The sequence below is a fragment of the Dermacentor andersoni genome, chromosome 9 (assembly GCF_023375885.2).
Source record: "Dermacentor andersoni chromosome 9, qqDerAnde1_hic_scaffold, whole genome shotgun sequence".
In the NCBI taxonomy this organism is placed as follows: Eukaryota; Metazoa; Arthropoda; class Arachnida; order Ixodida; family Ixodidae; genus Dermacentor; species Dermacentor andersoni.
In genome coordinates this window covers 39,467,221-39,487,271 of record NC_092822.1, presented here as the reverse complement: position 1 = coordinate 39,487,271, position 20,051 = coordinate 39,467,221, and the positions used below count along the sequence as shown (strand labels likewise).

At 44.6% G+C, this 20,051-nt stretch overlaps 1 protein-coding gene across 2 annotated transcripts in view; it reads right to left on the bottom strand.

Moving 5' to 3' along the window:
- Nucleotides 1-20,051, bottom strand: part of LOC126527707 (uncharacterized) — a 66,893-nt gene that overhangs the window by 44,701 nt on the left and 2,141 nt on the right. Inside the window, exons 2-3 of one of the 2 annotated variants that reach the window (XM_072284494.1) lie at nucleotides 14,520-14,586; nucleotides 9,882-10,010 (exon numbers count right to left, since the gene is read on the bottom strand). In XM_072284494.1, coding sequence (XP_072140595.1) covers nucleotides 9,882-10,008 — 127 coding nt within the window. In that variant the 5' untranslated portion in view covers nucleotides 10,009-10,010; nucleotides 14,520-14,586. The remainder of the gene's footprint in view (nucleotides 1-9,881; nucleotides 10,011-14,519; nucleotides 14,587-20,051) is intronic. The other variant, XM_050175572.3, reaches the window with a different exon arrangement.

Here is a 20,051-nt window from a genome sequence, read left to right as displayed (position 1 = left end):
GGCGTTTGCTAGCAAGAAAGATATGAAGCACCTTGACCAAACAAAGACTACATGCAGTGAGCCAATGACACTGCAGCAGCGTTTCATCACAATCAAAAAGCAGGCTACCTATGGTAGCGAACATTGTGCAGCAGAGTAAGGACAGGCCCAATCACTTGAGAAATGTGCTGAATCATGTTTTAAAGTTTTCAAACACACGGATAAATATGAAATGCTTAAATAGATCTTAAAAAAAAAAAAAACTGCAGCACCTGTATATGTGCACTGCGCTATCGCTAGTTCATCTGGTTTTCATGCTGATGCATAAAGCATACTAAGGTATTTTCCAGAAACGTATGTATATGATGAGAATGTTGACAACTCTATCGTTCAGCTGGTTCTAGGCCTTGGCGATTAGTCGGTACGACAGGCATAGATGACAGCAAACATTGCCAGAAGCCTAGTTCTTGAAGAGGAAACTGGTGCAAAGGCCTGCTCCTTTGACAGAAATGCACACCAAGATGGTGATGAAGCAGAAAACAGTGGTGCCGGCAATGGCCACTATCAGCTGAATAACTAAGACTATAAATGTGAAGAATCCTCATATCCCATGACCCCCAAGTCTAGTGCTGCCTGTCTTTTCTCTAACTAAAGCTTATTATTAACTAAAAATAATTGTGCTTCAAGAGAGAAAACAAGTGGATGCATTCAGATGCATAGTCATGGGAAGAAAAATAAAGCAACATGAAGACAGTATGAACAATAAGAGCATCGAAGAGCTTTGCTCACTGGAATGCCCAGAAGGTTTTACCTACAAAGCGTGGTAGAACTCACGACTATGCTAAAGTCCACTGCGCTAATTTGTTATGGTAATTTGTCAAACGACATGGAACCAATGGCAATGGGCCTTAAGTCCTCTTCCCATCTTTGTTCCATGCTGCTGACATATCCATTAGAGCAATGAACCACCTAGTCTACACAAAAGCTTTGACTGAGTGTAATAGTTTTCCCTTACCTTTGAAATTTAAAATTTCTGTATTAGATTTTTCTCCATCTATTACTCAACCCACTGTGCCCAAATGTTTTGAGGGACTCTAAGGTGAAACATTAATCCTTTTAGACGGATGCAACATTCTTTAAAAACTTGAGTTTCTTTAGTGCAAGATGGCCATTTATCAGCAGAGAAAACAAGGACTGGAGTTAACGCGCCCAAGATGCTCATCGCATTTCCCTCAGTGTGTTCACGACAGGCGTCATTTAGATGAAGCCATCCATGGGCTTCAAGTTAAGATGAATTTCTGAATAGAGGGTTTAGACTTCCATTTTTGAATTGTGCACGTTTGATATCAGTGTGACATGGTGGACTTCATGGCAATTTTTCCTTGGCATTTGGGCCATATGTGTTCCAGGAATGTTTCTAAAAGCTGACAAGTTAAGCCTCCCCACTGCTTACATTCGAAGACAGTATCCCACATTAACTCTATTGTAACATGCCCTTGATTGTAAAGTGTGCCAGATTTTCCTGCTTCAAATATTCGCTCCTACAGCAACACCTCGATTGGACTGCATGACAAACTTCCAGTGCCACAGTACGAAAAAGCACAGCCTTCGAGATCAGTTTTCATTACTATGAGGTCAACGGAGGTGCAATTTCGACATGAGCTATGTCTAGCTACGTATCCAATTCATTGTCATTGGATACGTAGCTGGACATAGCACTCGCAGGAGCTTCCGGCATCTGCAGTACAGCAAGGTGGAAAGATTGGAAAGTAGGATTCAGGTTTTCGACACCACCTTTTGTAGCCATGCTTTTTTTTACTGGATGCTTAAAGACTAGCTTAGCAATTCTTCCAAAAAAAAAAGAAAGAAAGGTGTGGGTTAGAATAGGATGAATACGGCACAATGGAAAGCCACTTGACAGCCCTGAGTGGATCCTGTCGAAAAATAAGGTGCCATACTATGAGAAGTGGTGCAAGAAAGTTGCTCCGTTGTCCCCACTTGGCTTAAGCCTAGACCACACGTACGCTTGCAGACCCGCACAAGCTCGCGTTCACGCGCCCACGTATGCGCAGACGGTGCGGCATGGCTTGTACGCGTTGAAACCCGGCGTGATCTCGGGGAACAGCTCCTCTCTGTTATCGCGCGCTTGGGTTGCCTCGCGTCGGCGCCCCTGGCTACGCAGCTACAGCACGGAACGTTCAACTCTCAGTGAAGCAATTTATATTATGCAAGAAAGTGCTGCTTCGTCTCCTTTTATGTTGATCTAACAGCTATAAAAATATAACAATTACGTTTATAGATATTGAAGCATTTTGAAACACTGTCGATAACAAAGTACGAAGCGGCGCCTGCCAAGGCGTCTGCGACTGAGCCCAGTGAGCGTGCGCTGTCGCGCGCATCTTTGTGGATGCAAACCGACATTACTCGCGAGGTGCGAGCTTGTACATGTCTGCAAGCGTATGTGTGGTCTCGGCTTTACACATTTGCATCCTGACTTATCAAAATTATGTGTGTGAACGTACAAATGACCTACTTGGTATATTAGTAATCTAACACTGTATTGTAACACGTCTCTTTAGTGCCCTGCCCTTTGTAAAAGCCACTCGGCAAGCAATATTGCTGCCGCTGTATCTGATCCTGTGCCTGCCAGCACTACGTCATCAATATGAACAAAAAGAGTTCATTTCAGAACCTCTGCATTCCATCAACACGGTCCACAAGCAGTTGCTGTTGCTTCAAGCTTTGAAATTGTACAGTGCAATGTTGATACACCGTCTAGCTCAGCAACATGGTACCACTCTTTCTGGAAGTGCTTGAAAACTTATGTTTATGTGCAAGAAAAATAACTCATGCCCAGCATCAAGCCAAGCCCTCAATTGTGGCACAATAGCGAAAGTGCAGTGTGCATACAGTGCGATTGTGAAAGTGAATACCAGCATAACGCTGAATCTATGTTTCTCAACGTCAGTTGCCAAAATATGAATGGAATGAAATTGCAATCAGTGATTATACATAGCTGTCCCAGTGTAATTATGTGCTGAACTGGAGCAGGGGGCAATGCATGTCGTTCTCAGCAAACTGCATGCATGAGCATCAAAGAATATTAAGGCCACTTCATACTCTGATGCAGCGTGCGTGTCAGCCAGCAACAGAGGTTGGCGACGCCAAGTTCATCACATTACAATTGTGCGAAAACCAACCCCTCTATGGTCCACCGCATGCACCGCGTTGCCTAGACACATGAGAATTTTGTACGAAACTATGAGCTCGTTGCTATGCAGAGGAACGCGCCACCACCAGCGGCAAGGCGTGGTCGCAGCGCATTCTGGGCAACGAGGCCGGAGCAAAATGCAGCCTGTTGCATCTCGCGCCGGCTGCAGCTAGGGAACGCAGATAGAAGCCGGTTACATCGGCTGCCCCTCACGTCGGACTATAGAATGCTGCGCTTCTGCTGGCGTGGCGTCGCCATGCCCTGCCAAGCATGCATGCGCGTCAACGCTACATCGGACTATAAAGTGGTCTTTAAAGCCATACACTAGTTTTGGCACAATATTCAGGCGTAATAACAACAACATGACAGCAGACTGCCTACAGTGCTGTCCAAATTGTCTACTGATCATCACTGGCACTGGGACCAGTGTGCCCTACCAGGTGCCCGTCTTTAGGCCAAGTCCATATTGTGCAGAACACGAACTATATGTTGTGCCTTTTACGTGTGCTGGCTTGATTCCAGACTATACAAACACGAGTGTGTCCACAGATTAAAAACCTAGGAAAAAGAATTTTCCAACTTTTTCACGCAATCACTGAATCACTGCTGATTTAAAGGGGCCCTGAACCACTCCTCTGGCTTGGTGAAATAACATAGTCCGCAGGTAGCATACGCTGCTGTGAACATCTCAGCCAAGTTCTGCTGACGTACGCGGTCCGTGGAGCTCGCAAGCAGAGCGCAAAGTCACCTTTTTCTCAGACGCTCTCGTTTCAAAAACACCATGATCCTCGCTCTTTTCTGTGTGCTTTATTTCGTCATAAAGCACACTCCAACACGCAGCTGCCATGGTGACGTATCCGCCGTAGCCTTCGCAGTGCAAGGAAGGCATTGGAGCAGGAAGGGGAGCACAGCTGAGGCCATGTTTGATTACCGATAACTCCGCTTCTGCTGAACGCAGTTTAAGTACTGTTTTTAGTGTCTTTCTCCACTTCGATAAAAAGTGGTTCGGGCCCCTTTAAGCACAGTAGATGGTGAACTCTGTGTTGTGCTAGAAAAACACATTGAAAACGAGTTGCCAGTCTGTTTATTGTGTTGCTAGATGTAAGATGCCAAGATTTGTGTGAAAAACGTCAGTACTAAATGCCAGCACTGATTTGTATTTGCCAAATGAAAGTGCATTTCCCGTCCACGCATAAGAGTTTTCCATTTTCAGAATTTTGTCGCATAACAAGTTTTCTATATCCACATTTCTAAGTCATACACCATATCCCCTTCCGGCAATGCGTGCACAATTGTCCCCAAAAAGATAGTGCGTTAAAAGCAAAATGACTGATGAAAATGATATTCAACATGTGTCGAATACATGCATTGTGCTGCGAGTTTAGATATGTGTAAAGCGCCTTAGTAAAGAAAGCTGGAAGATAGGCGGCTAGGTGTTTGTATTCAGTGACTGTATGTCATGTAGTGCATTCATTTCTTTTCAAGCGGCTGGACAGGTGCTTTTCAATTATGCTAGATGTGAAATAAATGATGTTCTCATATTCAAAGTTCCTGTTGAGAGTTCTAGTCCACATTCTGAAAACTTGAGAAAGCTTGCCAAAGAGTAGAAAATCCTTAATCTGTTCTGCTGCTGTGCGCTTTTAATGATTCTGAAGATGCAAGAAATGTGGTGAAACAAAAATTTCAATGCTGGCATAAAAAGTGCATTGCGTGAAAAAGTGAATGTCAGGAAATATTATGTGGTGTTGTTAGACTGCAAGATCTAGCTAGCATTAGGCGGCAAACAAATTATAAATGCTGCTCAAGTTGAAAGTCGCTACTTATATGTTCACTGTTATACTCATTCTAAACTGGAAAGAGGCAATACATGGCTATTCCCAGATTTCAATGTGCTTCCATGACTTGATCTGTGCCAATGTGGCCACTTTATCATTAATAGAAAGGGATAAGATTTAAGATGAAAGATATATACAAGATTTGTAAAAGCAGTTTACTTCTTCACCCAATTAAAACCTGTGATTTTATATCAAATGCTAAGTCTGAATTCACTGGATGTCAATACCTAGAAAACTAACATTTAAATTATACTCCTCAGCTACACTCATACATTACACATCAGGAGCGCGATCGGGGATCATTGTTTGAAATGAGCGTTCAGGTTGTGTTCAGTTTCGCCTCACACGATTGGCCTAGGTTGTGCAGAGTCGTCAGCTGCACCCGAATGCGTGTTTTGAACAATCTCCGATAATGCCCCGGCAAAAGCAGCATGATAGTTCTGACCACGAGGTCAGAACACTGGTACTTGTACAATCTGCAGCACGCGCCTAAGCAAGGTTAATGGGAATGACCGTGACAGATTGAGCACATACTTTCATTTCCTCTTAGCGTAGTATGGACTGAGGTGATGCCTCAGCTGCCATGTGTACGAACAGTCGCAGCGATTAACCACATGTTCCACTAACCACATGCGGGAACGGGAAAACAAAAGCGCCAGCAGAGCCTTCCGCACTCGCTGGGTACCAAAGAGATGCGGACAATGTTAGAGGGATCTCACGTAATGCGCTTGGTAGCACTGATAGCACTTGCAATTCCTGAGCGCCGCCTGCGAAAGAAAGGTTCCCCTCCTCCACATTTACCCAAACCTGTTGCCACTTGCACTCGATGTGACCGTTAACGGACACGAGGATTCCCACACATGAGAGCGCCATCATTGGAGTACTCAGAATTTCAATCCAGCTAGATATGCGTATTCCTCACTGACAAGCGAACACAACAAGTTATGCTACTCACTGTGATTGGTTGGGCTTGGACATCTTTGTAGTTACAAACAAATGCAAAGAAAAAGACTAATATGATGAAGTTTTAGAAACATTTCCTTTAGAAAGCAAGCAAAATAATAAACATTAGAATATTGCATTGAAGCAATGGCAACACGAGGCAGTGATGGAGGGCACTGCTGCCCACGTCGACTCTAAGCATAGCTTGCGTTTCACAGGACGTCCCTTTACCTTACTACTTTTACCCCAATATCACACTTAATCTTTTCTTTAATTTGCTGCTTCTGTGAGATAAAAGTTGTCATCAGCTTAACGCTCTTTTTTCCTTACAAAGAAGCAAGCTAAAATCCCACAGTCCTCCTCAGCTCGCACCGCTCGCATTGTCAGTGACATAGGCAAGCAGCCCAAAAGTGAGGCCTCATAAATTATGCAGCATGCACTGTGGGAATCGATGGTTGCTTTGATTGACGATAATTAGCCATGAGGTTGATGGCAAATGCTGAAAGCTTGAATTCTTCAAAGTTTAGTCTAACACGAGAGTGGTGAGTAGATATTAAATGTTACCTTGCGTGCACTATCTGTGTAGTACACAGAACACACAGGCAGAGGTGTTTGCTTGAAGCACTGTTGCGAGCCATATTTCATAATCTCCGAGAGGGTTGAGCATTGCAATAGTCTCACATGGCACATCGCATCGTGGCAGAAGAAGTAAACTTTAGTTGAATTATGGGGCTGTATGTGCCAAAAGCACAATTGCATTATGAATCCCGCCGTAGTGGCAGACTAAACATTAATTTTGACACCATGAGCTTTTTAACGTGTCCCAAAATCTAACTGCACGTGTGTTTTCCATTTAGCTCCCATCGAAATGCAGCTGCCGTGATCGGGATCAAATCCGCGACCTCAAGCAAAGCCATAGCTGCGAAGCTACTGCGATGGGCACAGAAGTGTTGATTTGATGGTCGACCACTTCCATAGTGTCGCCTGGACCCTGCGGTGCGCTTTAATTAATGCGTCGCTGCTCCTGCAGCCCAGCGTAATTTCTCCGCTTGACATATTTGTATAGTGTTTATTTTTTCAGAAATAGCAGGAATGTACTGTACTGTACCTTGAACTTAAGCTTATCGAGTTTCCTCGCAAACACTGCCGTACAGTAGTAGTTTCCTTGCCTTCTCACTTCACCTTCCCCACCCCCGTATGGGAACTACCTCTTCTCTTCCCTCCTCTCTACTACAGTTCTACCAGTCCCCTTTGTACTTGCACATCAGCAGAAAGGGAAGGGCAGCAGTTTCTGCAATGCCTTTGAAGGTGGTCACGGATAATTACAGCTGTCACAAGGCTGATGTAGCGATGCCCAGAGAGCTCCAGAGGCTATTTTGCACATTCGACGCGGTGGGGTCCAAAGGAGTTTGTCGCACTGCCTTTGCTCCTGTCGTGTACACACATGGAAGCAGTGCTTCCACTGGCAGCAGCATAAGCACCTCTAGGTGAGTGAAATGTGAGAGAGGACGACGCTTTTACGTTTGTCTGCTTCTCCTTTGAAATCATAGGTTAAGGAACTTGTATTTGCAAGCACCAATTTTAGGAATTCTCTTTGCATTGAGCTTGGAAACATATAAAAGAACTATATGAAATCAGATGTTTGCTCTAAGTACACACATTGAGGTATGTGTGCACTTTATTTATGATTATTTATGGGTAGACGCAGCACATAAGAAGCAGCAAGCTAGGCACAGCAGAGGATTGGCATTAAAGTATTTCTAGATCACAGTGACTTTTACAGCGACCTTGCATTTGGTGCAATTTATTTCTTGGTACAGATTTCCCCCCTCAATCTTGCTCACCCAATCTTTTAACATCATTAAAAACATTTTCATGAACAGAACCTATGCTTCATAAAACTTGATGCAACATTCTAAAAACTGCACAATGACTACAAATTCATAAGTTTGACTAATTCGGAACAGTTTGCCAGTATGAATATGCTTGCACTGGAATATTTCGTTCCCATTACAAGGTCTATTTGATTCAGCCAAGTTGCTCTCCAACTATCCACGATGCACTAATTAACAAACCTACAGTCGTTAAGTGTAGTGAGGACCCTTGACTTTCCCATTTCCTGGAATCCGGCTTCCCCGTACAGCGTGTGTGGTGCTGCTAGTCAGTAGTTACACAGTAGTATGAGAGATGGCATGAGTGTTCTGTAGCTAATGCCCCCTGAAAGCGGGGACACTTGGGCACAAACGGATCTAGCTTCCTCTTTGGGTGCTTTGTCCCAAAAGTATGCGTCAGACCCCTCAGTGTCGAAAGAGCATTTGGCAGACTGCTCGCACTTGAAGTGATAGAGTGACTATGGAGGTGTGTGAGGTAGCTCACTTTTGTGATGAAATCTCGACTTTAATTAGCTTTAGCCATCAACAACTTTAAAGGGGCCCTCACCAGGTCTGGCCATTTTGAGCTGCAAGCGCAGAGCATACAATGCACGCTAACAATCGTGTTTGCAAAGAATTACATCGCTACGCACCGCGAAAAGGTCTGAAATTTCCATCCGAACACCATTTTCCCTTTCCCTCGCGGTGACCACGCTCCAAGCCGGGTGGTGACGTACTCATGTCTGCACTGCGACGTCGTTCGTGGTGACACGTGACTTCGAGACTTATTCAAGGTAACATCTGTTATTTGTGTAATATGTTGCTTGAATAGACGAATTAAAGTTAGAGAAATAATAAAACACACAAACCGAATGTCTGCATGTTTTTGTTTTACTTCGCACCCCAGCAAGAGAGATATACTTCCGTTTTGTCTGCTTGTTCCCACGTCGTGGACACCGAAACTATGTCATTTTCTACTATGTTCGAGCGCAGGATCATGCTCTGTGATTCGCTTATGTCTGCCTCAGTATTCATGTAGCACGGAATCATACTGCTAGTCAGATGTCCTCGTGCACAGCGTGCTAAATTGTGCCCTGCACGAAACGAGACAATCACAACGGCTCGAGCACACCGCAAAAAGCAAGGAGAAAGAGACATGAAGGCGGGGCCTGTGACGTATGCGTCACGCAACGCAATCCTCGAGGTCTGGTATGGGAGAACGCAGGGAAGGAATTTTGCTTGCGAAGGCTAGATGGGGCGAGGGGAGAGAGTGTCTCGCTTGGCAGCGGAGCTTGCCCCTTGAAATCATGGGTTCACGGCACTGAAATATTTCTATCTTGGCTATTAATGAGCCGATTTGAAAAAATTTTGCGGCAGAACGCTCCCTAGAGGACATGTAACAGCTTCCAGCGTATAACTAAAATTTGCTATAGGGCCTTGTGAGGGGCCCTTTAAAGGGACACTAAAGAGAAACATAAATCAGTCAAGGCTGATAAAGCATTTTTTTCAACTCTTCTTTTTTGTTGATTTTGGAGTAATAGGTCGATTATTAGACGAGAGAAAGAATGTCAAAGTTTTTTTCTCTTTAATTTCAAGCTGAAACCCAAGTGCCTGTACATAGTGTGACAATACAGATTTCAAAGTATGTTTTCGTATTTGAGCCGTCGCAGCTCAGTCAACTTTTTTTAAATGTGCTAAGTTCTATTTCTTTTTCTTCTAGCATAGAATGTAGACCATCTTTACCAATCAAAAACTAACTAGTCTCGAGAAAACATTGTCAAAATCCATGATGTCATGATGACCCAGTGTAGCAACTTCCAAGGCGACCCCTGGTTTCTCGTTCTTGTGCCTTTCCTGGATTACCAAGCCCGGTCCCACGACAACAGTGGCATTTTTGGTGATTCAGAAGTAAGATTTACCAATGTAATTCAAATTATTTTCCTCTTCAGCAACCCTTTGGGAAGCCTGCAACATACACTGCTGTAACCGTAAACCAGCGGTTATAACCAAGTTTTGAGACGAGCCCCATGCAGTGCTGCTCACCATCGGAGATGAGTTCCCTGAGGCGCAGCACGAGGCTCCGGAGACGCCCCGGGAATCCGGGGTCGCGCAGGTCCCCCTCACAGGTCAATACTGTGGTGGCTAGGTCCTGGCCTTCCCCTTCCTCCATATCTGCACAACAGCAAGTAATAGAGGCCAAGCCATTGAGCACAAATCATTCAAAGACACGGCTTAGGCACATTCCGAGTGTAATGTTTTCACAGGCCAACTGCACCAAATTTTTGGCCCTAAAGAGAGAGAGAGAGCGAGAGATATTGCATTCTGTGGTTTTAAGTGCCAAGGCCAGGGTCCGATTATGAGGCCCACCGTAGTGTGGGGCCACCAAATTAACATTTAACACCCAGGGTTCTTTGACGTGTACCTAAATTTAAATACATGACCATTTTTTCTGCATTTTGCCCCAGCTAAATGCAACCGCTGGGACTTTTGACCTCAGCAGCCTGCCATAGCCACTGGGCTACTGCTGTGCGTAAATTGGCTGAAAATTACTGTACTCTTAAGTATTCTCGGCAGAACCACAGGGCTGCTAATCGTCTAGGTCTTCAATTACCACGCCTTAAATAGCAGGTAACACAGGCACTTGCGGTAAGCAGATACGATGCGCATCCCAGAACCACGTGCTGGTTCTGAACGTTCCAGATTGCGCATCATACCATGTCCATCAAGCGATAACGGTGGTGTCCTTTTGTGTTTCTGAATTGAAAACAGAAGTTCTTGCTCACTTTTCCCTGATGAACTCGGTCTTTTATTTAAACCGTAGAATTTTGCAGCATTCCACACAGTCCAAAATTTCCCAGCAGTTCGCCCTCAATCTCACGATCGGCGGTGAAGTGTGCCATAAAGATTACCAGAGGAAATTGTAGTGCTAGTGCCGCCAGCAAACATATTGCAATGCCAATTTTCTGGTGCCATCTTTCTCAACTCCAATGTTATGAGGAAACATCTGTTCGCATGTTCCCCAAAATATTCTGCAAAAAAATTTAGCTTTACTTCCAAAATGTATTCAATAAAAGTCTCTCTCGCAACACAACCAGTACGATACCTTAGGTCATGCATTTTATATGTGCATTGTAATATTTTATTGTGTTGTTATCACAATAATTCCTGCTTGTGATAATTCAATCACTGCGAACTGACAAAGGACAGGACAAGAAGGCCACACAGACAAGGGCACTTTGTAATCCTGTTCCCTACGTTCTTTTTTCCCCAAATTGAAATATTTTCTCAGTAATCTGGTAGAATGTTACAACAATGTTTGGCAGATTCTAGGAGATTCTTGAAAGTTGTTTTACAAAATTTTTAAAGAAAGAAAGTGCCACCACAAGCTAGAGCAGTACCTTCCATGTCTACCACTTGACCTGTCAGTCTCAAATTTCTGAGGTTGCCTGAATAAACAGGAATTTCTAGCCCAATTAAAATGGCTCTTATTGTGCGAAGAACATTTCACTACAAAATTTGATTTCAGTATGTTCAAGTATTTGCTTGAATGCACAATTATTGCAGACTGTTACGGGACAAACGTTCCTGCAAAGACGAGCCTAGTTGGTATTTACTACTGCTTTTGTCGTTTGTGTTTCTCTCACTGTTCTAGTCTTTCCTTAGTGGCAAATTCTTTCAAATGTTGGTGGTTGGCTGGCCAGTGCCTAACACTAACTGTTGATCCAGCTCAGCTGTAAATACTTAGCCACTGAAATTTCATTCCTGGAGAGAGAGTACATTTTTTGCTACAGCAACTAGAAACCGGTTGACAATATACATCAAATTACGGGGCTTAATGTCCCAAACCAACATACAGGCTGCAGGCTGCGAGGGATGCCGCAGTGGGGCGTCAAGGGTTAATTTTGACCACCTTGGGTTCCTGTATATGCACATAAATTGGACGAGCATTTCTGCATTATTCCGCCCCCGTGAGAACGCAGCGGTGGTCGGAAATCGAGCTTGGGACCAGCATTGCCCTTTCTGCAAATCTGTCTCTAAATTTACTGACTTTTCTGATAGTTTAAAAACATGTTTTCTATTTGGCAACTGAAAACTTTTTTTAAAGCGATCTAACAGAAATATTCGGGACACTTTGTGCCTTTGAAGTTAAGAATACTGCTTCGAAGATGGCTTTTGAAACCCACTTTGTTATTCAAAAGCAACAAGCAGGCGGTGAAAATTGCCTGTATGATGCATGGATTCTGCGACGGTGATGAAGCAACGGCTGTCTCTACACGTGCAGGCCATACACTGCGGTTAATTATGCAGAAGGAAATAGGCTTCACAATGCACTGACAAAATGTTTTTTTTTTTTTAATTCTTTATAAAACCTCTTACAATGGGTCTTGATGGTGTGGGTGCTGCTGTTTCACAAAACATGTTTGATTAGTGGACGTTCGCGATTGCAGGAGTAAATGAAACTACCAAAACTTATTGCAACGAATTTCCAGGCGAGATTGAGAATGCAGCAAATCATGATAAAACAGATCAACTGCAGAAAGGTGTACGTATTGGAGTCTGAAAACACCATTGTGTTTTTTGTGGCTTTCAAACGAAACAATACTGCATGGAGCTTCCAGATGGATCAAGGGGCGGCAGTGTATGTGCTTGACTGTGTAAAAATCACGTAACTGTCCTTGCCGTAATCATGTAGTTGTTCACCAAGCGGGCATCAAAGCATTAATTCTCCTTACATAAGAAAAAAGAAAATGGAAATTTGAAGGCATAATGTGGACCAAGTGCATTTTTTTTCTGTTAGCCAAATCAGGTTACCCACATTCTTTTGAACAGTACTGACCTTGCAACTTTACAATCTGAAAGTGAACGCACCATTTTCACTGTCATCATTTGCCATTTCGCAAATATGTTACTAAAGTAAAATCCATCTAAGCCCTGCTGGTAAATTCACTGTTTCTTCCTTGCATGCATGGGCACTACACAAATCCAAAGCATTTCTGTAGATGTGTTACGTTATGTTAGCCTATAACATAATGTTTCAGAAGGCCTACATTATTTAACATATACTCAACACTTTAAGCAACAGTTTTAGTTACCTCTAAGCAATATTTAGAAAACATTTTGGGACTTCTTTATCTCAGTTTAGCTATATGCTCAAAAACAAAAGAATTTGTTAGCACTGTTAGCACTCGCACGCAACAAACAGAATGGCGCCATAGCAGGTAATCTGGGTGCCAAGGGGTAGCGTTTATTGAGAAGGCATGTGGAGTTTGTTGTTGCAATTTGTCACCTAAATGCTGACGGAGCATGTGCCGTTGAATGTCACTGCGAGGCCGCTCAGTTATGTTCGCTGGCTTCCCCAAAGTCCTTGCACACGATCCATTGGGCCTCCCAGGAGCACCTGATCGCGTGTTGTCCCTTCATTTTACCATGTTAATTTTCATGACCACACCTTCAAACTGCTGACTCAATTACCACCCTTCACTAATTGGCGATGTCACTTTGCCACGCTGCTCAGCTAATGCTGGCTTTGTTTATTACAAGTGTGAAGCATACAGCCTTGAACTTGATGGTGACATGCCACATATGAATATTCCTTCAGTGCCTGCTTTTTCCAATTGTACAAAACTACTAGCTTGCCCAGCTTCTCACATCGATGTCTGAAGCAACAAAGCCTGCCTTGTGCATCAGGCGAATACATGACATGGCTTGAATAACAAATACAAAGATGACATGAGGCTGATGTAATCTGCAACCGTACGCTAAAGCTTCTTAATGAAATCTTGTGAAGCCCATTAGCTGAGCATGATTCGAAAATTCGTAACATTACCACTACTGTGGCAAAATGCCTCATCAGAAAGCTGGATTCATAATTCTGGGAAATTGGTTTACAGGGCACAGTTTATTTTCTGCATGTGAAAATGCTTTCTAGCATTACAAGGAGTGTGCTTCATTATTTGCCATTTCTTTGTTATTATTTACCCTTATTATCATCTTCATGGCTAGCTCCTGGCAGTTGTCTACAAGCGCTGTCTGCTAAAGGAAAGGACGAGTTTGCTTTCAACATACTGTTCAATCCACAGGCACTGTCATAAATAATTCAATGAAATTTTTCAGTACAAAACTGAAATAAATAGGAAAGATCAGGCTTTTATTTGCATTTAGTGTGACAATATTGTGCACACCAGACAAGTATTTGCATATGTGAAATAAATATAAAAACATCCCTTTGACAGGCTTCCACACACCTGCATGCGTGACATCACACTGTTCACAAATTCCAGAAAAAAAAAGCAGTATTGATTTTTTTTGTGTGCATATTAATCTATTATGAGGCTGAAAACACAGCCCCTTATGAAGTATGTTGAAAAAAGAAATGGAGATAGAAACAATTGTGGGTATTTTGAAAATGTCTGAAATTAGCACACATCTAAATGGAATCACAAAATAAAAATTTGTCCGTATCTGTGTGCAGTGATTTTCTGTTTTTTTAATATATTTGACCCAGGCCCAACTTCATGACGAAAGGATACACTTTTTTTCAGCCGTGCACTAGTAATTTGGAACTGAAAGATTTAATTATGCAGGCTTTGTACAGTTACAATATAAACAGTACACCTGATGTCTGTCTACAAGCACAATTCATTTAAAAGGAAAAAGAGGATGGGGGTAGGGTTTGCTTACAATATACTGTTTAATCCTTAGGCACTGTCATAAATGGTGATGGCAGAGATAGTTCTGGCCCATGGAACTAAAAAAAGAAAGACATTTGACTCTTTCACATGTCTGAGCATGCATGCGAGAGCAATAAAAGAAAGTACTGTGCTGAGATTATCGGCCTCCTGCGAAACACAGATAAGTTGCTCCTTACACATGCAAAACAAGAGAATTATAAATTCCACAAAAGCGAAGAATGTTACAATTTTTAGTGACACGGTGACCTTGTAAAGTGTGTGACGACATCATCTTGCGTGAACTACCAAGTGAATTTCCTTGTAGTAACAAAAACCAAGCAAGGGGAGTGTTTTTTTCTTTTTTTGCTAGCTAAAACCACGCAGAGCCAACAGACAACAACGTCAGTGAAAGCATAGGGGAAATTAACTGTTCTTTTTAATTAATATCTACGACTTATAACAAAAAGGGAAATGAATGTGGAAGGAAAGACAACCTGCTACAGGTAGAGGTTGAACGACAACTCACATCTTGTGCATTCTGTGTGCAACATTCTACTGCTGAGCAACTGTGGTGGCTGCCCTTCCACACCTAATTTCTTGGTTGCTTGTGCGTGCACTAGATCTCGCTTTGACAGCGTTACCAGTGTCGCTCGTGGCCAAGGTGGTGAATATGGGACATCCTTTCACAACTCACACGTCATGTCACCAAGGCCCGCCAGGGTTGAGACCCTTGCTATGCGATCGGCGAGAGGAATAAGGGGCTCTACATTTATTATAAGTGTGGTGATGCAACAGTAATATGTACAAGTGTTAACGAATAAACCTTGACGTAACTGATGTGCAGCTAGGAAGGGCAAGTCAAACAACAGAGCTTGAGAAGGCAGTGGCAAATGAAAATATGAACATGCGCGACTTCCACAAATTTGATCCTGCCAGAAGAGAAACATGCACAAATGGTTCAAGCTGTCCAGTGGCAGAACTAAAATAAGTGTTTAGAAAGCCTGGATGCTATTCGGGCACCTTTGCATGTGGCTGATTTAACAAAAATTGGCAATATTTAGAACATACAGAATGTGCTACAAGACGAATGATAATTTGAAATGATCGACGAAGGTCATACAGGTACTGTGTCAAGAAGCGTACTGGCTGCTTCTACCAGGCAGCTTACTGTTTACTGCTTCCTGCCTTATAGCATACAGTGCAGCTTTTACTGTTAAAGTGGACAGCCTCCTGGCAATAAAACTAAAATAACTCGAGCACCCCTGTGTTATAGAGAGAGAAAAATGGCTGAGAGGTCACATTAGACTGACATGCACGTGTTAAAAGATAGTCTGCGCGTCCCTGCTATAGTCCCTGCTATAGCGGTAATAGGTAGTTAAATACAACACTTGCAGACAACTTTCTGTGGCAATGAAAGGAAAGCTATGGAGGAGGCAAAGTGCACGTGTGACAGTGTTCCTGAATACAATCCCACATTCGCATTTGTTTAAGCTGGGGGAATAGAAAACACAAATGACTTAGTTAGCACAGCACTTGTATTAAAATACGACACAAAATACACAACCCAGCATTATAGTCCAATTTTATCCCCCCCCCCCCCCCCCCCTTACATTTCAGCATATGCAGTACGGTCACAAATGGCAAGCTAAACGCTGATTCAGCATCTATCAGCTCCGAGAAACTGAAGCACAAGGTGCAGTAAAACGCTGCTGGACTTCTCGGAGCAGCAGCACAAGTGAAGAATTTCCGCCACTTTACCTTTTCGTTCATCGCCACAGAAAGTTGTCAATGAGTATTACTGGCTGTTCCCCGACCAGAACAGGCTCAAATCAATTACAGTACTCAATATAGCAATGCACGGAGGCCTTATTTATGTAAGGCTGTAATCATTAAGAATATTAGTGATGAGGAAACTAATCTGCTTCGGCCATAGATTCAGGTCAACCCCAGTGACCGCCAAGTAGCGGCAGAAGTTGCGAAGTGGAAATATCGAAACGTGGTTTTCGTCTAAAACAGCAAGTGATATCATCTTTTGCAACAAGGGACAAGTTCTCAGACGGTCCCTTTCAGAGATATCAATTTCAGTGTGTGCCGATTGGACGGTTGGGAAAAACCATTCGAATCATACAACACGCCATCTACTACGTCATGCGAAAGTGATCAATAATATGCCCCCAGCTGTCTAACTGGCCTGCAAGATGAGAAAGGAGATTCGTCGGCTACAGTTTACGTGAAAATTATGTCCTTGGGTATAAAGATACCCAGTAGAAAGCAGTTGGGAAATCACAACCCAGTTATGAGCTCCAGCAATTGTTCCGAGTGCACATTGAAAGCGTTTTCTCCAATCCAACCAGCTTTGAAGTCATTAATCAGGCATATTACTGCAGAAGTGTCTTAATCACATTATTAGGCTCAAATATTGGGAACAAAATATGCTTGCAACTGTGAACTGGAAGCAGCGTGGCCTCATGTGCATGTTTTAACCTCGAAGTTTGTTCTACTGAAGGTACTGTGTCAGCATTGCAAGAGCAAAATACACACAATGAGGCTGTGCTAGAAATTTCCAGGGGCAAACTAGATACGGAATATCAGCTTTAGAGCTCTGCGAGCCTGTTGGCTGCAGTTTTTTGCATTGCCTTATTTTCTGGTAATTTGACACTTATGCATACCACAATCCTTCTATCGTATTTGCTATATATTTATTTGTCCAGCCATCTAGATACCTACATAGGTAATTTACTTCAGTTTTCCTGCCCTCATTGTATTTTCTGCAAATTTGTTATCACACTTACTCAACTTCTCTTAATGGGCCTGTAAGGTATGATAAAAAATATAGCAATATATATGAAACTGCAAGTCATGCTTTCAATTCCCTAGTGCAGAAAGGCAATGGAAGCTTTTTGTACTTCTCAGGCCCTAGTTGTATCTTAATGATACCAGATATCTGCGTGAAGTACATGAAAACTACTACTGTGGCCACTGGCATCACATGATCACTAGCATCTTCAGTCAGACTTTTGCTGTATTTCACTTTAGACAACAAAACCAGCTCACGGTCTTTAAAGCTGATCTAGTACAAACTTGGGACTCGACAAATGCCACGTAATCTGGGAGTTCAGTTATCTCTCTGCACATAGTCAAAGCTGGGCAGCAGTAAGATTGTTACAGCCTTATTAGATTAAAAAAAAAAAAAGTATTGGTTCCCATGGCTGGGCAAAATCAGCCTATGTTGTGCTAGAACCAACTGTCTGTGCAAATCTATTTTTCAAGCATGACAGCAGTAAATTGACAGATGCAGTTTCACACTTGCACAACATTCTTGAGGCAGCACTAAGGCTGGTGCTTCAATTCTTATAGGTCAGGCAGGCCTTTGTGTCAAATATCGCGGTCCAATAAAAAACGTCCGAGTCTACTGTGTTTTGCAAATAATTAGCAAAGCAAAAATCAGCTGTCATGTCATCCTGTAGCAAAGCAATAAGCACTGCCACATAAATAAAGCAGGAAGCAACTTTTCCTGCGGGTGTCGCAAGGTTCAACGTAGAAACGTCTGGCAGAGTTGCATAACAATGGAAGACTGCGGGTTTATTCTGCTGCACGATCAGCTCTAGGAAGTCGGGTGAATTTACCCATGAAGAAAAAAAAAATGAGTTTGCATTGCACTTGTGCGACTTCCGGTTTCATGCGGGGATTGACCACGCCACCTCCACAAAATCTGACAACATCGACGTCTCGACATCACAAATTAAAATTATCAGGTTCAATAGAGCAGCGACAGCTAGTTACAAGCAGGCCTTTCGCAAAGCTGCCAGCGACCGCGTTCAAAGCTCGATGCAGGAGCGAGAAGAAAGAAAATAAAGCAATGTCAGCTATTGAACAAGCACCCCGATCGGCACGAAAATTACGGGACAGTGGCGCACCTGCACGCTTCGACTAAACGGCGATCCAAGGTGGAGGAAAGACGGGCACGCACACAAGCTGGCTCGCCCGGGTTATTAATTCGGGCTGAGTGGGCGTGCCTGGGTGTCGGGCAACGCCGTGGATCCAAGAAGCCGAAGGCACGACGCAAAACAAAGCATCGTCCGACTTCCGCCTTCCCTGCGCCATTCTTCTTCTCGTTTTCTGTTTAAAAGACAGTGCGGTTGGCGCAGATGTCCGCCGAGACATTGCCTCAAGGACCCCCCTACTACCCCCCCCCTCCCGCCCGCCTTCCAAAGCGCCATCCATGCGACATGCACCGAGGCGGGCCACGCTGGAACCACGCACGCATCGCGCCGACAGGCATTTCCGCACTCGAGATGGAGACGATCTTTCGAGACACGGACCCGTTTCCGTACTAGCAGCCGACACTCGATGCACGAAATGACGTGCGCGGCTCCTCACTGTGAGGAGACCGAAGAATTCAACGGAGCTGCCGCCGCAGGCACGAGATCGCAACGCCGCAAACGCAGGGCAAATGTCCTCACGTCGGTCGGGCCGGCCGAGCAATGCCGCGCGCGGACCCAGCCGCGCACGGCGACGCGCAGTTGCGGCGGCCCGAAAGGCGAGCGGCGAGCTAGCGTCCGTCGGAGTCGGACTGACGTCCGCTCGCCGGTCGCGTGCGTCCCGGGACACGAGCATGCCGCCCGAACTCGGGGGTGGGCCGGGCGGCCGGAGTCGAGAGCGGCAATCAAACGAAACGGCGGCCGCACGTCGGGACGCTAGGACTAGTAGGGAAGTAGGCCTAACGCCGTCCCGTCGTGTCGCTCAAAATCGATGGGGGTCCCGTAGCGCGTACTGCCTTGCCCCGGCAGCGCGGGCGGCAGCCGGGCTTGCGCACGGGGCTCGTTGCGAAGGGCTTGGCAACGGACGCGAAAACACTAGGATGCAGAGACGCGCACGCTGAGACAGTTGTGCGGCGCGCATCGCAAGCGAAGAGGCAGCTCCGACGAGCGAGTTAACAAGCGTCGCGGCTCGCCTTCTGCACCGAGCTGCTATCGGTTACACGGCGAAGGACGCGGAAGAAATGCACATTTCTCGGCGCAACGCGACGCAAAATGGGTGCGGCGACGTTGTTGCCGCGATTCCAATGCCCGGTTTGTCTTGTCCGGCGCGTTAATCGCAGCGATCACTAGTTTTGGTTGCTGAAGGTTACCGAACAGATGAGCCGTGCAGATCAGCCACACATCCGAGCCGCGATCACTCCGCGCGGCGTCACGACATTGGACGGCATGCCATGCTGGGACCGGGATCGCTGCACGCAGGCGTCCCTCGAGCGCTCGTCAACGACGCGCCGGGCATTGGCAGCGTTTTGCGAGCGTTTTCGCTCGCGATACGGGATAAAAATCGGGCTCTAGCTAAGCCTAACAGTGCCTAGGCTTCTGCGGTCTCCCGTCCAGCCAACGCAACAAACAGGAGGAGGGGGGGAGTGGAACTGATTCGAAGTTGCCCTGCCGAACACAGCTTATTCGCACCGTACAGAGGTCAACCGCGGCTAAAAACGCTGCTCGCTGTGTACTGTATCCATCGGACTCGAAGGCAATGACGTATCGAAACTGTTTCGTCG